This window comes from Centroberyx gerrardi, chromosome 19 (assembly GCF_048128805.1).
Source record: "Centroberyx gerrardi isolate f3 chromosome 19, fCenGer3.hap1.cur.20231027, whole genome shotgun sequence".
NCBI lineage: Eukaryota > Metazoa > Chordata > Actinopteri > Beryciformes > Berycidae > Centroberyx > Centroberyx gerrardi.
The window spans coordinates 20,615,179-20,632,907 of record NC_136015.1 but is presented as its reverse complement, the minus strand read 5'-3'; the positions used below and the strand labels follow the sequence as shown (position 1 = coordinate 20,632,907).

The 17,729-nt window shown below is 43.3% G+C and overlaps 2 protein-coding genes across 4 annotated transcripts in view; both read left to right on the top strand.

Moving 5' to 3' along the window:
• Positions 1-5,441: 5,441 nt before the first annotated feature.
• On the top strand, positions 5,442-16,975 carry LOC139908391 (uncharacterized). Its single transcript, XM_071895070.2, has 2 exons — positions 5,442-7,083; positions 16,464-16,975. Exons 1-2 carry the CDS (start codon positions 5,460-5,462, stop codon positions 16,466-16,468), a joined length of 1,629 nt encoding a protein of 542 aa, XP_071751171.2. The 5' UTR covers positions 5,442-5,459; the 3' UTR covers positions 16,469-16,975.
• The window catches only part of pleca (plectin a), a 52,483-nt gene continuing 48,047 nt past the window's right edge, over positions 13,294-17,729 (top strand). For all 3 annotated transcript variants that reach the window (XM_071894972.2, XM_078290175.1, XM_071894971.2), the window contains exon 1: positions 13,294-13,441. In XM_071894972.2, coding sequence (XP_071751073.2) covers positions 13,339-13,441 — 103 coding nt within the window. In that variant the 5' untranslated portion in view covers positions 13,294-13,338. The remainder of the gene's footprint in view (positions 13,442-17,729) is intronic.

Below are 17,729 nucleotides of genomic sequence, written 5' to 3'. Positions count from 1 at the left end.
CCGTGTTGTGCTCTGATTGTTTTTTTGCACTTTCCCATCAGTAATCTGCAGAGGGCACTGTAGGGTGGTGTGTGCTCTGCCCTATTCTAGATGCTCATATTGTTACAGGGCTAAAAAAAAAAAAAAAAAATGGGATGATAGTGAAACACTGCAACTGTCAGAGGAGGGCACAATTCTACCACCTTACTTAAAGGCACATGGAAAAAAAAATCCTCCATTCCCTGCAAACATTTTCCAAGCCCGCTGTTTGTATTTTTAGCCCCAGAGGTTGGCAGCCGCGGCGTTCCTGGGCTCCATGTTGCTTTCCAGCCTCCATCAGTCTCACAGGAGGTTGAGTAACAGAGAATTAAACACAGGCACAATTGTCCTCTTTCTGAGGGCAAAGAATGACTTTATGGCTTTTTCCATTTAGGTTTGCACAGTTGGCTAGGTGGGGAAGTGGGCTATGACTGTTGAGGGGGAACGGAGGGAGAGCAGGGATTATGGACTTTCTCTGACTTGTCAGTGCTCTCAGTGGTTAACCTTTAGCTTTTGTTTTTATAGTCATCCAAAAGTAATTCAAGAACTCTGTGACATGAGTCCCTAACCTTTCAAAAGAAGAGTGATTTTGACAACATATTGGGTCCTATACCTCAGCAGTTAAACACTGCTCTTCTGTTCATTTCTAGTCATATCCTTGCTTTTCATCAAAATGACATTTTGCATTGACGTTTTCCTCTCAGGCCTGTTGATAGTTGGTTGTGTGTCATCTCTGCCACCTATCAGTAGAGCTTCCTGTTTATCTGTCAGCTCCCATCATCCTCTGCTCTGGACACGCTCGACCCGGTTTTACTCGGTTGTATTCCAGCTCTCTCTGTCTGTTTTAAATCTAACATAGCCCAAATAAAGGATGTAATGTTGATGATGACTGGAGTAAACTTCGTCAGTTATGCTCTCCAAGATGACTAAATGAAGCAACAGCAGTCAAAAGACCAGCAATACCAACATTTTACACTTAACATCTAACATATGTTTTTAGTTCTGCATCATCTAATTTCATAGCCCATTGAGTAACAATGTGTTTATTTTTGCTTCTTTGTAGTGCCTTTTGCATCATATGAAGAGTTCATTTCCAAAACACTAAAAATGTATTTAGGAAAAAGAATATTGAAATTCATCATTCAATATCTCTATAATATAGGGGTCCAGTCTGTAAAGGTGTTATTATGTGTCAGACTTAAGCTAGCTACTATCATTTAATAAGTACCATAAATTGTTTTAATTTGAATGCTATCAGTTTTTATGAAAGCAGGTATCTCATTTGAACATATGCACATGAGAGATTCAGGAAGCTTTCAGGAAGCTGTTATGAAATCTCACTGTATGTCTTCCAGATGGCTGGCTCATTCCTTACAGGCACATTACTGTGCACCAGTGAAGGTCTGGCCTCAGGCCCACTGATACGGGTCACAGTGTGGGTCGGTACTGGACCGCTGGAAGCCAGACAGCTGGAACTGGGACACTGTCTGTTCTCCTTAGATTAGGTGCTACATTAAGCCAAACCTGTGTCCTGATTGTGCCTTTTTTGGTGAAGTTAGTGTCACTCAGGGTGTTTCACTAAAGGAATTTTCCATTTTGGGATCACTCAAGTACAACTACAACAAAGCATGTTGCTGTAGAGTTTGTAACCAGTGTGCTGGGTGCTGCTGGTGCAAGTATCATATTATGAGAAATCACTGACCAGCAAAATGGATAAGCATGTCATTATGTTATATTACTGTAGGTCTGTTGTAGTCTCCGGTAGTCAGCCTGCTCATACATAAATCCTAGCATCTCATCCCTATAGCAAAGTATTATGAGTCAGTAGGGAAGGAAGAAGTTGGAGGAATGAGTAGAGTATTGTGGCAGGTCATTAATCAGAGATGATATGATCTCTCTCTCTCTCTCTCTCTCTCTCTCTCTCTCTCTCTCTCTCTCTCTCTCTCTCCCTCTCCTGTCTCCCCAAAGATACAACTACTGACTTGTTACTACCTTGTCAGCATTTTTTATAGGTAGTGAGTACTATAGTATAATTTCTACTGAAAGTCTATGTAGAATATCAAGGGACATTTTTTAGCAGACTGCAGTCCCAAGGGGCTTTTTATGCAACATAAATTGTTAGAACTTGAAAAAACACATTATTTCAGGCACATTATTAACACATCTACACCTTATGCTGGCAACAGTTTTCATGTGATCGAATATGAGTTTCAGTGTGTTAGCCTCTACTGTATATTGGCCATACAGTGTACTGCACATTCTGCAAAGCCATCACCTTTCCCATCCATCACCAAACTAATTGCGTGACCAACCTTCTCAGTGCTGTGCAGAAGCAGTAATGTCTGGATTATTTCAGTCATTTTGTGATTATTTCTGTCAGGTATTATTAGACTGTGTTTGGACTACAGACCACTCAGCACCAGACATGCTTCCTCTGTCATGATGATCTTTTTCCTATGCAACTCTACAAGGAGTGAGTGCTGTAGATTTGAAGAGTTGATATCCAAAGAATGATATGCCCATTGCAAAAAAAGCAAACAAAAAGACCTTAAGTTCATCATTTAATATTGCTAAATAGAGTCTAGTCTACAATAGTGTTTGCCAACCCAGGAGTTAAGTTACCTGCAGTCCTCTTAGAAAGCACACTGTTAAGGTAGGTGTGACTCTTCAGATGGTGGATGTTTCATTTTGGAACAAAACTTTTAATTTGTCTTACCGAAGCAAAACTAGAGCTTCACATGAACTACCTCACTGGATTCCCAGTAAACACAGTTCATCATGAATGAACTGGGCCTATCCTATATAAATAGCCTAACTATCTGGCCTGTGTCCAATGCTAACGGTAACCAGTGACCTTTTCCTCAATAGCGACACGAAAGGTTTTCATACTTGGGTGTTCCATGTGACCTTTTACTGCCTCTATTCCTGGTGTGGGTCAGTATGTTTCGGTTACGCTGCATTTTGTTATCGCTGCTATGACATGGCAATAAATCATGTCATTGATGTGTTGACCGCTCAGTAATGGCGAGCTGATGAGTCTCAACATGCGTTGTATCAGTTTCCGGAACCAGTGCATGAATGGATGCCAGTTGACGTAACACGCTCTCTGGCGGCCATATTGGAGGTCCACAGCTCTTGGGCAACAGTGGCTGAGAACAGCCACTGTTCAGGTTATCTGAGCTGACTCTTCTCAAGCTACAACTCAGACTATTTTGGAGTAGAGACTAGGGCTAAAAACAAAACGTTCTGTGTCACAATATGCTAATCTGCAAAATTGCTTCTTCTATTATTATGGACTGCTCAAACTTAATCCGGATAGGTGTCATATCAACGTCCAGACATCATGAGGGGAACTCACAATTGGCCAAAACTTATCACCAGCCCTTGGTTAAATGAAGCACTAGGATCTTAGTAGAGATCCACAGTGACGGGTTGATAAAGTCTTTTTTTTTTTTTTACAATCAGCACATGCCATCCTCCATCTGGCCAGCCCCGCCCAGCTGTTGGCACGGCGGTGGATTGTTATCAGTTCCTAAAGGTCAAAGAGAGGCAGGTGGGAAGTTGTTTCATAACAAGTGCGGACAATGCAGTTTATATGAAAGGACTGTGGCTAATAAAATAATTCCTCCTATGAGGCATTTTCAATGTGGAATATCTGTACCCTATATATAGTGAGAGTGAATAAATAATCTTGGCACTTAAGTGCAATTTTATAAAAAAAAATAAAAACAAATTAGTTACATTAGAATACAGATTTTAAGGTGTATTTGCCTTTATGCAAATGTTTTTTTTTTATTTATTCAAATGTAATAGGGAGGGGACGTTTACGGTTTACATTCTATTATATTCTAGTGCCAAATTTTACTGCCACATTGCGATATAATGTGCGTGGGTTTCCTTCTAGTTCCTTCTAGTTGCCTTTCCAGTAATCATCTCTCTAGTTCTGCCCAGCATGTGTTAACTGTTGAGGCTCTTTTCAGACCTGTTTAACAGGCAACTTGAACCCTCTCCAGCAGTTACTTGTACATGTGCAGCATATTTGAAGTGCAACAGCCACATGCATATTGAAGTTGACAGGTGATCTTGGCACTGGAAAAGTTGCTGACTAAGCACTAATGAAAAGAAAGCCACAAGTACAGTGCCCTGATCTCACAAGATTGTTTTGTTGTTATGACCTAACAGCAAAGTTGTACTTTCTAGGTCTTGCATTAATTTGTCAAATAAGTTAGCAACTTGTGATTCATAACAGCTCCTAATAATAGTGGCAGAAAAAGATATTTAATAATTTCCATAAAATACCTCCAAAGCTAATATAAAGTGTGGGATTATGCAGAATGATGCAAGATCCAATAAGAGTTCAGCCTCCTTAGAGTTGTGAGAGGGACATACTGTTCCTCTGATTGACTGACATGTGTTCATACAGACATACATGTGAAAAGCATGTTCAAATGTGTGAATCAGTCATTGGAAGTTGCATGTTGCATTCTTTCTCTATATAGACAGTGATTTGCCCCATTCTAAGACAACTCAAGGTTCCTCAGAAACGATTGGGAACAGAATGTACATTTTGTTTAAGTGCCACCCACAATCCCTATCCTGTTTCTTACAGGAGATTGAGTATTGCAAAAGAGAAATCTAAATGTGTCAGCAAGTCTCAGATAATCTGATCTGAGGATGAATTAATGTATACTGCTTTTATTACCCAGCTCACTATATCTTATATATGATATGTGTGGTTTGTTCATGTGTTAGATTCCTTCACATTCTGCCTGAGGCTGCCTAAAGGAGGGGTGTGTCGTGCCAATAATGGGGGTGTCCCCCTCAGGCACACGGTGTACGAACTCATGCTCTGGTGCCGAGGAGGTGTGTCACTCCTACCTCTCCTGCTTGCCTCTCCTAGTTGGCTCCCTTCATTCCTTTTGCTTTCTTTGCATCCTGTGTGCACACACCCCCTCGGCTTCTCCCCCTCTCTTCCCTCTCGCCTCTCGTCCAGGCTGTTTCTCCTTCAACCAGAGACTGAGAAAGGTAGGGGGCGTTTTGGGCATTGCTCTTTCTCCATGCTGACTCAGACATTTTGGTAGATAAATACCTTCTTAGTTACAAATAAAATTGATTCAGAAGGCAAGGTTTCCTAATTTTTGACAGGTGCTGTTTGTGTGATGTTACTGCATGTGAATACATATTGATGTGGCAATGCAATAGTAGGTAGAAGTATTTCAAGAGGAAAAACTTTGTCACATTGAAGCTGGCCCCCTGTTGTATATCAGAGAGTGACAACTTTGCTTTTTTGTTTTCACAAGTTGATCAAGAGCTAAAGGAAAACTAAAGAAGTCAAAATGGTGGCTGGAATGGTAATGCCCCTAGCAGACCTGAGGACCATCTATGAGCTCCTCTTCCGGGACGGCGTCATGGTGGCCAAGAAGGACAAGCGTCCACAGTGCATGCACCCTGAACTCAAGGGGATTGCAAACCTGAAGGTGATCCGTGCCATGGGTTCTCTCTTATCCAAGGGCTTTGTCAGGGAGACATTTGCTTGGAAACATGCCTATTATTATCTTAACAACGACGGGATTGTGTACCTGCGCGATTACCTGCGCCTTCCCCCGGAGATCATGCCCGCCTCCCTGCAGCGTGTGCGTCGTCCCACATCCACGCTGGACATTATGCGCCGGGCTGCTCGAGTCCAGACTGTGGAAGGCCCCACATCCTACGTCCCGAAATCCAGGGGTAGAGGAGAGAGCCAGGCGGCCATGATGGACCGCCAGAGTTACCGTCACAGGAGACCCGGAGAAGAGGAGGACCAATCTGACAGGCGTCCGATGAATTTCAGAGGCTCCTACCAGCCTCAGGGCCCAGTTGGGCAGCCTGGGGTTCAGACCCAGACGTTCTTCAGGAGAGGCCAGGGTTTCCGCAGAGGAGAGGAACGTGGGGCAGAGGATGGCCAGAGGAGAGGTTTTCGAACCTCCTATCTCCCGCCTGAGGACAGAGCTGTCAGATGCCCTGTCCCAGTTAAGGAGGCCAAGCCACCAACTCCCTCAGTCCCTGTTGCTGCTCCAGTTGTTCCAGAGATCCCCAAACAGATGCCAATGGCTCAGCAGGTTATTGAACCAGCAGTGGAGCCAGTGACCCCAGCTCCCAGTGCCCCAGTAGAGGAAGTAGTGCAGGAAGCAGTTGAGGAGATTGCTGCTCCACCACCTGCAGAGCCTGAAGAGCCTGAGTCTATAGTGGAAACAGATGAAGAAGTGGAAGAGGCTATAATTGAGGAGCCTGCAGAAGAGTTGGTCCCAGATGTGACGGCAGGAGATGTGCTGAAGCCAGATTTGGAGGAGCCTGCTGAGGTAATTGAAGAGGTAGTCCCTGGAGAACATGTGGAGGAGGACCCCCAAACAGTCCCTTTAGTGGAGGAGCCTGAGGAAGAGGAAGAGGAAGTGGAAGAGGAAGTGGAAGAGGAAGAGGAAGTGGAAGTGGAAGAGGAAGAGGAAGAGAATGCTCCTGAGGAAGTGTTCATCACTGACATGGTGGTTGTCCAGGATACCCCTGAAGAAACTGTTGAGGAGGAGCCATATGATGTTGAGATCGAGATCCCGAAAGACCCCAAACAGCTTGAGGTTGAGGTCTCCATCCCTGTGACCGAAGCTGAGACTCCCGAGTCATATTCTGACTTTGACTCACCAACCCCTCCACCCCCAGTTACTGACGACTTCACAGACCTGACAGAGGAGACAGTGGTGGGCAATAATACTGCTGATGATGATTTTGCTAGCATGGCGATTACCCAGGAAGTGATTACGGTAATGGAAGAGGCCATTCCTACCCAAGTCATATCTCAGTCTCATGTTGTCATGGAGACCTCCGCCATTTTGGTGTCTGACATGGTTTCTGATCTTGGACTTGATCAGGAGGAGAGTGCAGCCTTTGAGGCAGACTGTCCCGCCCCTGTAGTCCCATCCGAGTGTCCAATTGCTGCCCTGAAGAGCTCTCTGCCTCAGGGAGACTGGGGCTTCCTCACTGAGGACCCTGAGGAGGAGCAGGAGGTGAAGAAGGTCTGGCCTGACTCCCTGGAAGGTTTGAGTTCATTCTAGTTCTCCCTCCTCCTCCTGATCCTCCTCCTTCCTCTTGTCTTTTCCTTCCTTAGTGACAGTGCGGGCGTTGCTATGGGCACTGTTTGTGTTTGTGAGCGTCTGGGAGGGTGAGAGCGGGATAATTTGATTTACTAATGATACAAGTGATGGTCTTGTCATTTTCCATACAGCTAAACAATAACCACACTGCCAATTATATGTCATTATTTAGGATGCATGAAGAATTCTGCCTTATAACTTGTGACTTGCTTGCAAGGCAAATTACTAAGTCTAAGTTTTATATCAAGTTTTAATTTCAGTTAACACTCGCTTATCTAATTTTATGTGCATTACATTTTGCATGCGTCTTGCATCTTGAATTGTCTTATTGTACTGTATGTTTTTTCAATATTGTTTAATATATTGTGTTAAAATGATGTGCCATGTGTGCAGAGGACTTGCTAACGGCTGGAGATTTTTTATAATGAAGCACATTCCCATTCAGATCATATATTCATCATTCACACTCACTCTCCTTACTGAATATCACAGAGCAACTAACTGAAACCACTGATGCAACTTAATTGGAATTACAGGTTAAAATACACAGACATATGAGAATTGCATTGCACAGTGCTTCTAGTCACTGAGCCGGTGCTTTTTTGTGCTGTTTTGTTGCCACTTTCTGGCTGTGCTCAAATAAGGAATGGAGCTTCAGTCTGAGATGAGCTGCACCATTCAGCCCCACTCTTTCCCCCTGCATCTGCTCTTTGGTGTGGCCCGTGAAGCTTTAAGTCTGTTCTGTTGTATCTATGCTGCAAATATTTACAAAGGCTTTCTTGGTCCCCCACGTCCTCTTCTGATGGAGAGGTGTTTAGGTGGGGATTCCAAACAGGAAGCTGTGAATCACCTCTTACGTAACTCGTCTTACTGTATGGGCATGAGGCCCTACTGTCTCTGACAGCTGCTATCAAGGTAGTAACAGCAAAAACTGATGATATATAGGCTGCTTGTTCCATATAGACAGTGGATAAGATATACACACAAAGGAAGCACATGCAGAGGGGCAGTAATGCTGATCAGTTATAGTCCATACTTGAACCCGCACATCCAGTGTTGTGATAATAGGGCGTCCTCGGGGTTGTGCTGTGTCTTAGAGAGACTTCATGCTCTGACAGATTTATTATATTTTACTGTAGAGCAAAAATTGACCTGTTCTGTACAAGTGGTTGTAGCATTATGGAAGATACAAACTTAAATGGAGTATGAAGTGACTTTCACACAGACATCCAGACAAACAAAGGGATTCAACAGAAAGCATGTAACTGAAAAGCCCACAACAAATCATTGCTCAACATCTCCTAAGGTTCAGTCCCAGGAAGATAGGGCCTTAAGATACTTAAAGTATATTAGTTATGTAATACAAAACTTTGTAGGTATTTTTCCTCTTTTTCCCCTATACATTTTAGCTTTTAGCTATTTTGCAAAATCAAATCCATGGACAAATTTGCATACAGCAATCCACAGAGATTTCACTCTGCATTCATTCTGTATACAGACTCTTAACACAGTGCCTATACCCCCTATGCCCATGCGCTTCTTGTTCTGCAGGCGTCTGCACATTGCTAAACGAGCAACTTATGTGCATCCATATATGATGGCGTTACTACTGCCATCTGCTGGGAAAGTAACTAATCTACTGCAAATACTATAGCTCTACTGTATATGCAACATGTATATGCAGAGTCTAAATGTTTGGATGAAGAACCTATAGCAAGATCATTTTATCTTCATCTTACACAACATGCGATATTTCCTTGAGTTCTTCTTTAATCTTTATGAAGAGCTGATAAAGTAAAAAAAATGACGATTTGTTGATCAGTGTTTCTGCAGTAGCCCCATATTAAATGTTAAGTATTGACTGGTTCAGGCCCTACCTTGATATGCAGCCTGTTGGAGAACTTTCCGTTCCCAGCGCTGATATATGACTAAGCAGAGACTGGGAAATGTGAGTCCAATTAAGCCACACTCAGCTTTTCCTGCCCGTATGCCTCCGCTAGAAGGGCGAAGCAGTAGAAGCAGTCCAGATGAGAACATGTGGCAGTTGCCACCTTTAATCTGGCCTTCAGTGCTGTCTGTTTTAGCCCAGCCTGCTGTGAATGTAAACTCCAACATTTAGAAGGACCTTAGCTTAATGGAGTAGCAACAGCAGCACAGTGGGAGGAGTGTTAGCTACTTACTCTCTCATACTTTTATGTGTAACATTTAAGTGATATAGTGACAAAGAGAAATCAACAAGGAAACACCACAGCTACGATGGAAATTAATTATGCTAAAGACTTCATGGAGGCTTTGATTCAACACGGCCAAGGTAGGAAGCATTTACTGTTGGAACAGTTCTGTCTTCTTACCATGAGGTGTCAGCACAGAAATGCTTTATGGTGAGCCTCGGCTTGGGAAGGGCACCAAAGAGGATGGAGCAGGTATGGGTGTGTTCCTCACAGCCGCCGTATCACATAACAGTAAAGGACAGGGCTTTGTCTCTGTGATAAAGTGGCAACACATTGTTTTCAGTTTTCTTTTGATTGATTTTTTACCGTGGTTTATTATGATTCTGAATGTGTTCCCCTGCATTTACTGCAACTGGATTCAGAGAATAAGACTGAAGCAAATTATACTTTATAACTTTCTGTTGAAGACCTTGAGTTAAACACCACCCACACAGTCTGGGAGTGTGTGGGATCATGTTCCCTGGTGCTAAATCCAGGGGGTGTGGGCAGGGGGGAGGCCGCTGACTGGCTGCTCCCTACCCGTCTCTCCCCCCTGCACAAGAGTATTATGGGTGATTGCTAGGCATCACAGTGGTGAAGTATCAGTCCTGGGTGGGCTCAGATATAATAACACATAACAATGTACAGCTGTATAAATAGTTTGCCTGTAAAAACCCACAAATGTTGCATTGAATAGACATCATTTAAAGTTTAATTGTACATTGTATTATTTGTTTCTTAGTCTGTGATAAAAAAATATTATAATGTGGTAGTAGCACAAGGAGTATGTGCTTAACTGAAATTCTTATATCACTGTTCACCTAAAGTAAGCGTGAAATTCATACAGAAGCACTATATATTTGTGCTATGCTACATGGAAGCAAGACCAACATGTCAGAAAAAATACAACTATTCCTTTGTTTTCTAATATTAGATGTGCCCAGACTCTTGTGAGCTGTAACTATTACAACTTTAAATCAAAGCCATTGCTCTAATAGTCGTAAAGTATGATATGAAGTTCCATGTCCTGTGGAGTTATGGCCATAATTTACTGTCTCCAACTTTCTCGTGGCTCCCACAGAGAAACCTTTGTTATAGTGGCTTGCTGGCAAAAATCAAGTTTTCCGCTCTTTGTCTCCATCCTGTAAAATGAATGTGTCCCTGGGTGTTTGCGCAGCCCCGCACATGGATCCCATCCAGTGGCATTCGTCAGAAACCACCACACCAGAGATGCTGTTTCCACTGCAGAAAGCCTCACAAATTGAATCAAACTCGCAAGGCTGTCTAGTTTTTATTTCCGAGCCGTGCCTCCGGTCTTCTTTTTTCATGCCTTTTTAGCACGCCCCCCTGGTTTTGATCAGCGCAGAATGTCGTGAGGTCAGATTTGACTCTTTGGCAGTTCAGTATTTTCTCTAAAAGATGAGAACACGCTGAGCGAAGATGGACTTATGCTGTTGTTTGTGTGCAAGACATCCAGCCGGTAGGTTGTTTGTTTTTTTACAAGAATGGATCATTTTAGGCTTTTTATCATTGCATTTGCTGATGCTCCAAGGGGGTTAAACTAAGTGGAGTTTGGTGTCCTGGGTGATGCATGCCACCAGAGCAGCACCACTCCCATCATCACTATGCTTTCGTAAAACTGGAAGATTTCAGATTAAAAACATTTCTGACATTCCTGTCATTGCTTTCCTAAACCTACCTGTGCTGTTACGAAGATGTTGGTTGTGGTTCCGGTTAATTATTTTTGACATTTTGAGGACTTTTTACACCACAGACCAAGACTGTATTATCATGTGGTGTTAGGCTATAGCTTTAGCCTACGTGTGAGAGTGCAGAGCCTGTATCACAATATGGGAATCATTGAGCAAACACATACCATGTGAAGAGAGTAGGAGTGGGCTGACTCCTCCCATGAAGGAGTGGTGGAATGAATTTATTCCAGACATCTGTACTGCTCTCTTGGTTTGATTCCCATTGCTCACTCTTCTCTTCTCTGTAACTGATAGTTCATTTCATTTGCCAGTTTCCAAGGCTTTGGGGATTCGGTTGACATTTTCAAACGGGGATCATCTCAGGTCTTTACCCAGAATGACCCGCCAAACCCAAGTTAAACCTCATGACTCTCGTTTAGGACTTCTTCCTCTTCTCGTCTCTAATTGGTTTTCTTTTGAGATATAATTTTTAACTTTGTGCACGAAATTCTGTCATAACTTAGTTTTTTCAGTACGAGGTTTATATATCAAAACACCTTTCTAAATTCTCTGTATATAAACTGACACTGCCAGTGCCATAGGCGGCTTGAGGTCTAGGTTGTAAGCTCTATTTCTGCTTTTTTTATGGAACATGGTTGGCGTGCGGCATTGCGTTGCCATCACTGTGCAACCGTGACACCGGTCTCGGTGTTGGGTTTCTGCATGGCATTAGAGATGTAAGCGACACTCTTTCTGCCGTGCCTCAAGTAAAGTTTGCCGCACCGTGTTCTGACAACAGAAAACACTGGCAGCGATACCGTTTTGCCCGCAGCGCGATGCTTTTGATCTCTGGAGTTTGATGCGTGCAGGTGTTGTGTGTGTATATATCAGTGCAGCTTGAGTCAGGAGTTGCGGTTTGTTTAGTAAGAGAAGATACGGTCCAATGTCAAGGGCTTACAGTCACAACACAGCTCTATAATGAGGGCCGAGCCACTTGATCTGAAGTAACACCGAATACAAAAGGAGTGTAACTTTAAACCCGAGAACCAGATGAAGAATTTACTGATGATCAACCAATTAGAGAGAGAGAGAGAGAGAGAGAGAGAGAGAGAGAGTTGTAATTACGGCTGTTTGACAGATTTTGAAAAACTAGATGACTGAGCATAAAGTGACATTCTCAGTGTGGGCTTGGTCCATTTTGAGGAAACATTTTCCCTTAAGACTGCTCACTATTTTAATAACAGGGTCTGTCCAGAAAAAAATGAACAGCGCTTTCTGATTTGGAGACAGAGGGTTAAAAAAAAGGCAGCTGGTATTTTGGAGATATTACTTCGGTTGGTGGTCACACGGTATCCAGTTATACGGGCTTCTGGGAAGCTTATGGGCACTGGTTATGACGTCCAAGCATAAGGAAACAATTAACATTTAGAAAAGCGTGGTGAAGTAGTTACATAATGAGAATGAATTGATAGTGAGTCGTTATTCTGTGAGGGAAAATAAAATGGGAAGCGTGGCTTGAGTATAAACATTTGGAGAGAGAGGGGGTTGGCCTTGGATGATCTATGACTCGTAAACCAGGATGGAAAATAACTGCAAGGGGATTTATTGGGCAAAAAGAAAATCCTATGGAGTGAATGAATAGGAAACTTTGATGCCAGTTCAAGGTGTATCTCGCTTTTCTGTAGTTGCGCTTGTGCTTATCAAGGCTGACCTGAGTGAGAGTGGTGTGTGTGTGTGTGTGTGTCACACAAAACAGCCTCATGTATAATTAACTCCTGCAGATAGGCTGCAGTGAGACAAGCCTTCCTGTAAGGGCAAACCAGTGGAGTCACTTCAGCAAGAGGAAGAGGACAAAACTTCTTTTTGTGTTAGGGCTGCAAAGTCGCTTTGTGCTAGAGAGTTAGAGTTAATTGTGAGCTACAAGTGCAACTTCAAACAGCAGGAAGAACAGAAGATGGGAAAAGAAAGGGGAATTGTGAGAGAAAAGTAAAGGGGAAAAGAGAGAGAGGGAGAGAGAGAAGGAGGGAGGGAGGGAGCTCGGCCACTTCTGCCAGAGGACTGAGTCACAGGGAAGAGAGAGAGGAGGGAGGGCTGCTCTTTCACTCCGCGCTCTCTCGTAAAAGTCGCGGGCAACTTGGCTGCCGCTCTTGTTTTAAAGTCCGGGATGGCACTACACCCCTAGGCGTCCGCCCCCCCCCCACCCCTCCACCCTTCCTCCACTCCCCCTCACCTTTCACCCCCCCCTGGCCCTCCCACCTGTCTTTGGAGCCCGTGTCTCTCCACTCTGTCCCAGGCCCGATGCCGGCAAGCCCCCCTGGAAACGTGTTCCCAACCCTGGTGGTTGTGGGCCACATTGTTACTCTGATCGTCGTCTGGCAGTGGAGACAGCGTAAGAGGCAAGGTAAGAGAGCTGGAAATGTCTTGCCCGCGAGGCTTTCTTCTGCAGAGATGATGGCGCTTGCGTGTCCCCTCGGGGTCTTTAAAGGGGGAGAGAGATCAAACAGATACTTTGTCCTCCGTTGTCCTCGTCCGTCGTCTCTGCTCTCTCTTGTTCTGTGTTTTTGTGCCGCTCGCTCCTTCTCGTCTCTCTTCCTCACTCCCCCCCCCCTCTTTTTTTTTTTTTTTTCTCTCTCTCTCTTCCCGTCTCGATTTCCTGCCCTATGGAAACGGTGTAGTTAACCCTGTAAATGCTGGCTGCAATGTGATGACGTAGGAAGCTGGAGAATTCTGCTCCACACCGGACTGTTTTGGCTTCGTCAGAAACTTTGACTCGCGCACCTCAGCATCAGCTTTCCTCTTCTACTGCCATGTTTTTATCTTGAATAGTGCCTTTGAAAAGTTGTTTCATCATTTCATCAAAGTTATGATGTTTCCTATAGATTTGAATCGAGTTGTGCAGCAGGGGACTTGAAGATATCCCTTGAGTTTACAGAGCTTCTCGACTTCAGTTGAGGTTCCTCGCGTATTGTTTATCAGCCTGTTTGGCGAGGTCCTGTGTGGAATGCCTACTGTGTTAAAAGTTAAACATATACTATTCACACAGCAACCATCTGCTCTCGGGGGGGAAAAGGGGGATCACGAGCTATTCTGCTCACTGAGCGGCCTGAAGGTTATACCTCTGGGCATCTGAGGCTTTTTAATGTCAGCCGCTTCTTTGTCGCGCGTAATTTACTGTTGACAGACTGTCACAGTGGAGGCTGTCAGGTACAGACAACCAGCCACTCAGCCACACCCTGAGGCAAATTACAGGATGCTTGACTGAAAGCCTGCAGGTGTAGACACAGGACAATGTTTTTTTGTGTTTTTTTAAGACCTTTTGTGCTATGGGAAACTTGCTCGGCAACCTGGCACTCTAAAACAATTGCAGCAAATGCACTTCAGACAATGAAGCAGCACTAGACGATATATTAGCCTGGAGACAAATCATAACACTCTGCCTGCTCTACCTGTGTAAAGGTGACATGTAAATGGTCTTTAACTGTGGCCAGGTGCTGCGCTCTAGGAGAGGCAGGCGTGACAGGTTTATTCTTATCAGTCGCAGTGATCTAATGGCTCAGTCCCTTTCACGAGAAGTCAAGCAGGATCCACCTAAGCTAGATAAGGCGCGTTTCTACAATGAATGACTGTTAGTTATGGTATGAGGAATAACTTTCTTAACAATAACAAGGTAATAATGTATATCAGGAAACAAACCTGAAAATAAAAAGGAGAATGTCCATACAGAGGCTTGTAATGCAAAAAACAACAACAAAAAAAGCGAGAACAAATTATAAACAGCTTTTCTGTTTATTCTTGAAGACCATTGTAAAGTATGCTTGTATATTGTATATTCTGTAGACTGAGCACAGTTTAAATACTGATCAAATAAAGGTTGCCTGGGAGAGCGGTTTGACTGGTAAATTGTAGGCAAACATTGCATTGCAAAACGAGGCCACCTACTATCTCTACCTTCTGTCAACATTCAGCTGATTTGCATGTGAAGAGAAATGCTTTCAGCACGGGTCTTGACTGCAATGCAGGCAAGAGGCCGACACCCTGTAGATTGGCAACGGTTATTATCCATAATCACCAAGTTTGTTTGTAGTTTGATGTATTTTTTATCAGGGGTGGGAGGTGTTGGGTCTGATTACTGGCCATCTGGTAGTATGGTTACTATTTACATTGTAGGTCCAGTACAAATCAAACGTCTGCGTTGTATGTGTCACATGCTGGGTGACGTAGAAGGGACATTTACCTGGATCACTTGTGGAGGTGAGCGTGTAGTTTGCTTGATCAACAAGGTGCCTTTGACTTGGCTCAGTCTGGGGGAAGGTGGAAGTGGGTAAAAGGGATTTACCCAGAGCCAGGTTTAAAAAAAGCACACTGGGTGTCTCTGGCCCTGCCACACACACACACACACACACACACACACACACACACACACACAGGCTGGGTGGTGGTAGTAAACTCAACACTGGGGATGGGGGTCTGTGTATCTTGGATACGGTCATAACAAACCGGTAGCTGCCTTTGGTTTTCCTCCACAAGGTCCCATGCTGATCCTCAGGACTTAAAGGAATCTGGGTTGTGTGTGCATGCTTGGAAAAATCAACGAGCCATTTGCACAGAGTGTGTCCAGGCTATCACAGTTGAGTGAGTTTGAGTGTGTGTTTGTTCAACAATTTTCTCAGATTAAGCAGATTGAAGAAAAATCATAGACCATTATGAGTTGTGTCTACATATATCAGTGCTGTCCGTTGGTTTTGGACCCTCTCCTTAGCTGTAAGGCAGCAATAAAGTATCGCCCCTATATTTATGAGTTTCATCATGGAACGGTATCTTATCTCATTTTCTCAGCTAGACTTTTACTGCTCTTTTGCCTCGAGATTTCCGTCAACATGTTTTTTAACGAGGCTCTCTGAAGACTCAAAGGATTAAAGAGAGCCATTCACTTTTCCTGCACAATTCTTGACACTGAATTCGTCTAATCGGTTCAGGAAGCCACACCCGAATCAGCATCAAGTGTTCGTGAAGGACAATACGAGGCTTGGAGGCCCGGGAGACTAAACCACATGACACTCACTTTGTAGGAATGGGGCTCAGATTGTGGCTTGTGTTGTGCTGCTGTGACTCACTTTCCTGCCTCTCCTCACTGAGGCTTTCAGAATAAGTAATAACAGACTTGAAGAGGGAAGGCTGCCCACTCTCCATTAAAAGAAAATTGAAAAAGACGTTATTCAAGGACGCCAACGGGTGAAAACAATACACGCCCACTGTGTCCCTACATGCCCTTCACAATAACCCAAACACACACACACACACACACACACACACAGGTGGTTTAGATGCTAACCTCTCCAGCGTCTTGGCACGTCCTCCTGCTGTCATGCTGCATGTTTTTGTCGGTGGAACGGCTCTCAGCTCTGTCTGATTGTGTCTCATAGGGTGAAGAAGCAGCCGCCGCGTCTCATCAACGCCCTTTCTGAACAAATCTGGCTCGCTCTTTTCAGGGAAATACCACCAGCTACCTCTGACAAAATCTGGACTCGCATCCTCCATCAACCCAAGTTTTCATTCTGGAGAAGTTAAGGGTGTCTTAGAGAGATTCAGCTAGTTTTTTTTATTTGTTTGCTGTTCAGAATGTTTTGAGATGCGAAACTCAATTCTCCTAGTCTTAAACATAGTTCGTAGTTGTCAAATTTGAATTATATTGAATAGCAGTTAGACTCAGTAGTTATGATTCCTACTTTCAATAGTTCTGACCTGAAGTGTGCGCTTGTTTTTAAAATTAAAAACATCCAAAGAGAATGTATGAAATACATCAAATACACAAGTTTTTACATTGTGAACTGTTTTTATTAGGCTACTTTTAAATAGGACATGTTAAATAGTTAAAGGCAAACAATGGAGACATTTAAAGAAACACATGATATAGTATGTGTTATGTATAGTGTATTAATTCTCAGTCTAGCAAACTAGATCTAATCTTAGTCAATAACTACTGAGTCTAAAAATAGAGAAATTTAAATATCTGGGCTTTTGCAGTTTACAACTAAACTAAAATAACATGTTTTGATGTTTTTATATCCTCATCCCAAGAAGAGTTTGCTTATCTTTTTTACATTTTTGGATTATTGAAAGATGTTTGGCTTGTTCTCACAGGAAATGTACCCAGTTTGTTCCTTTAATCACATTAAAAACATTTGGGAGAATACATGCCTGATTTTTGTTTGAATTATCTAAGCAGAGACTAGAAATGACTTCTATCATTGTTGAATTTTATTGTTTAAATCATATCTCAGATTGTGATTCAGAAACCCCTCCCTATCACTAAAGGATATTACAGGTTATTCCACATCATAAAACAGGATTATATTGGTGGCCATAGGAGGGGGGGAAGTTTGTCTATTGCCTTGACTTGGAAATGTGCCAATAAATGCTCTTGTATGTGAAATATTTCTCAATGTTATGGAGCGCGAGAGAAAACAAGACTCCTCTGTTGAAGTTATTTATGACACGCAGCTGTTGAGAATGTGGGGGGAAAGTATAATTTATCACCCACTGTCAAACCCACAGTTGCCCTTCTGAGAGACAAAGGGAATATGGAGAAATCGCACGCAGTAATTGTAATAATTGCATATGAAGTGTGTGTTGCCAACAGTTAGTCTACTTTCGCTTTGAAAACATCCCGGGGTCCGTTATGTAATCCC

Excerpts from the sequence above, each read along its gene's own strand:
- LOC139908391 (XM_071895070.2), top strand. The coding sequence starts at position 5,460 with ATGCACCCTGAACTCAAGGGGATTGCAAACCTGAAGGTGATCCGTGCC.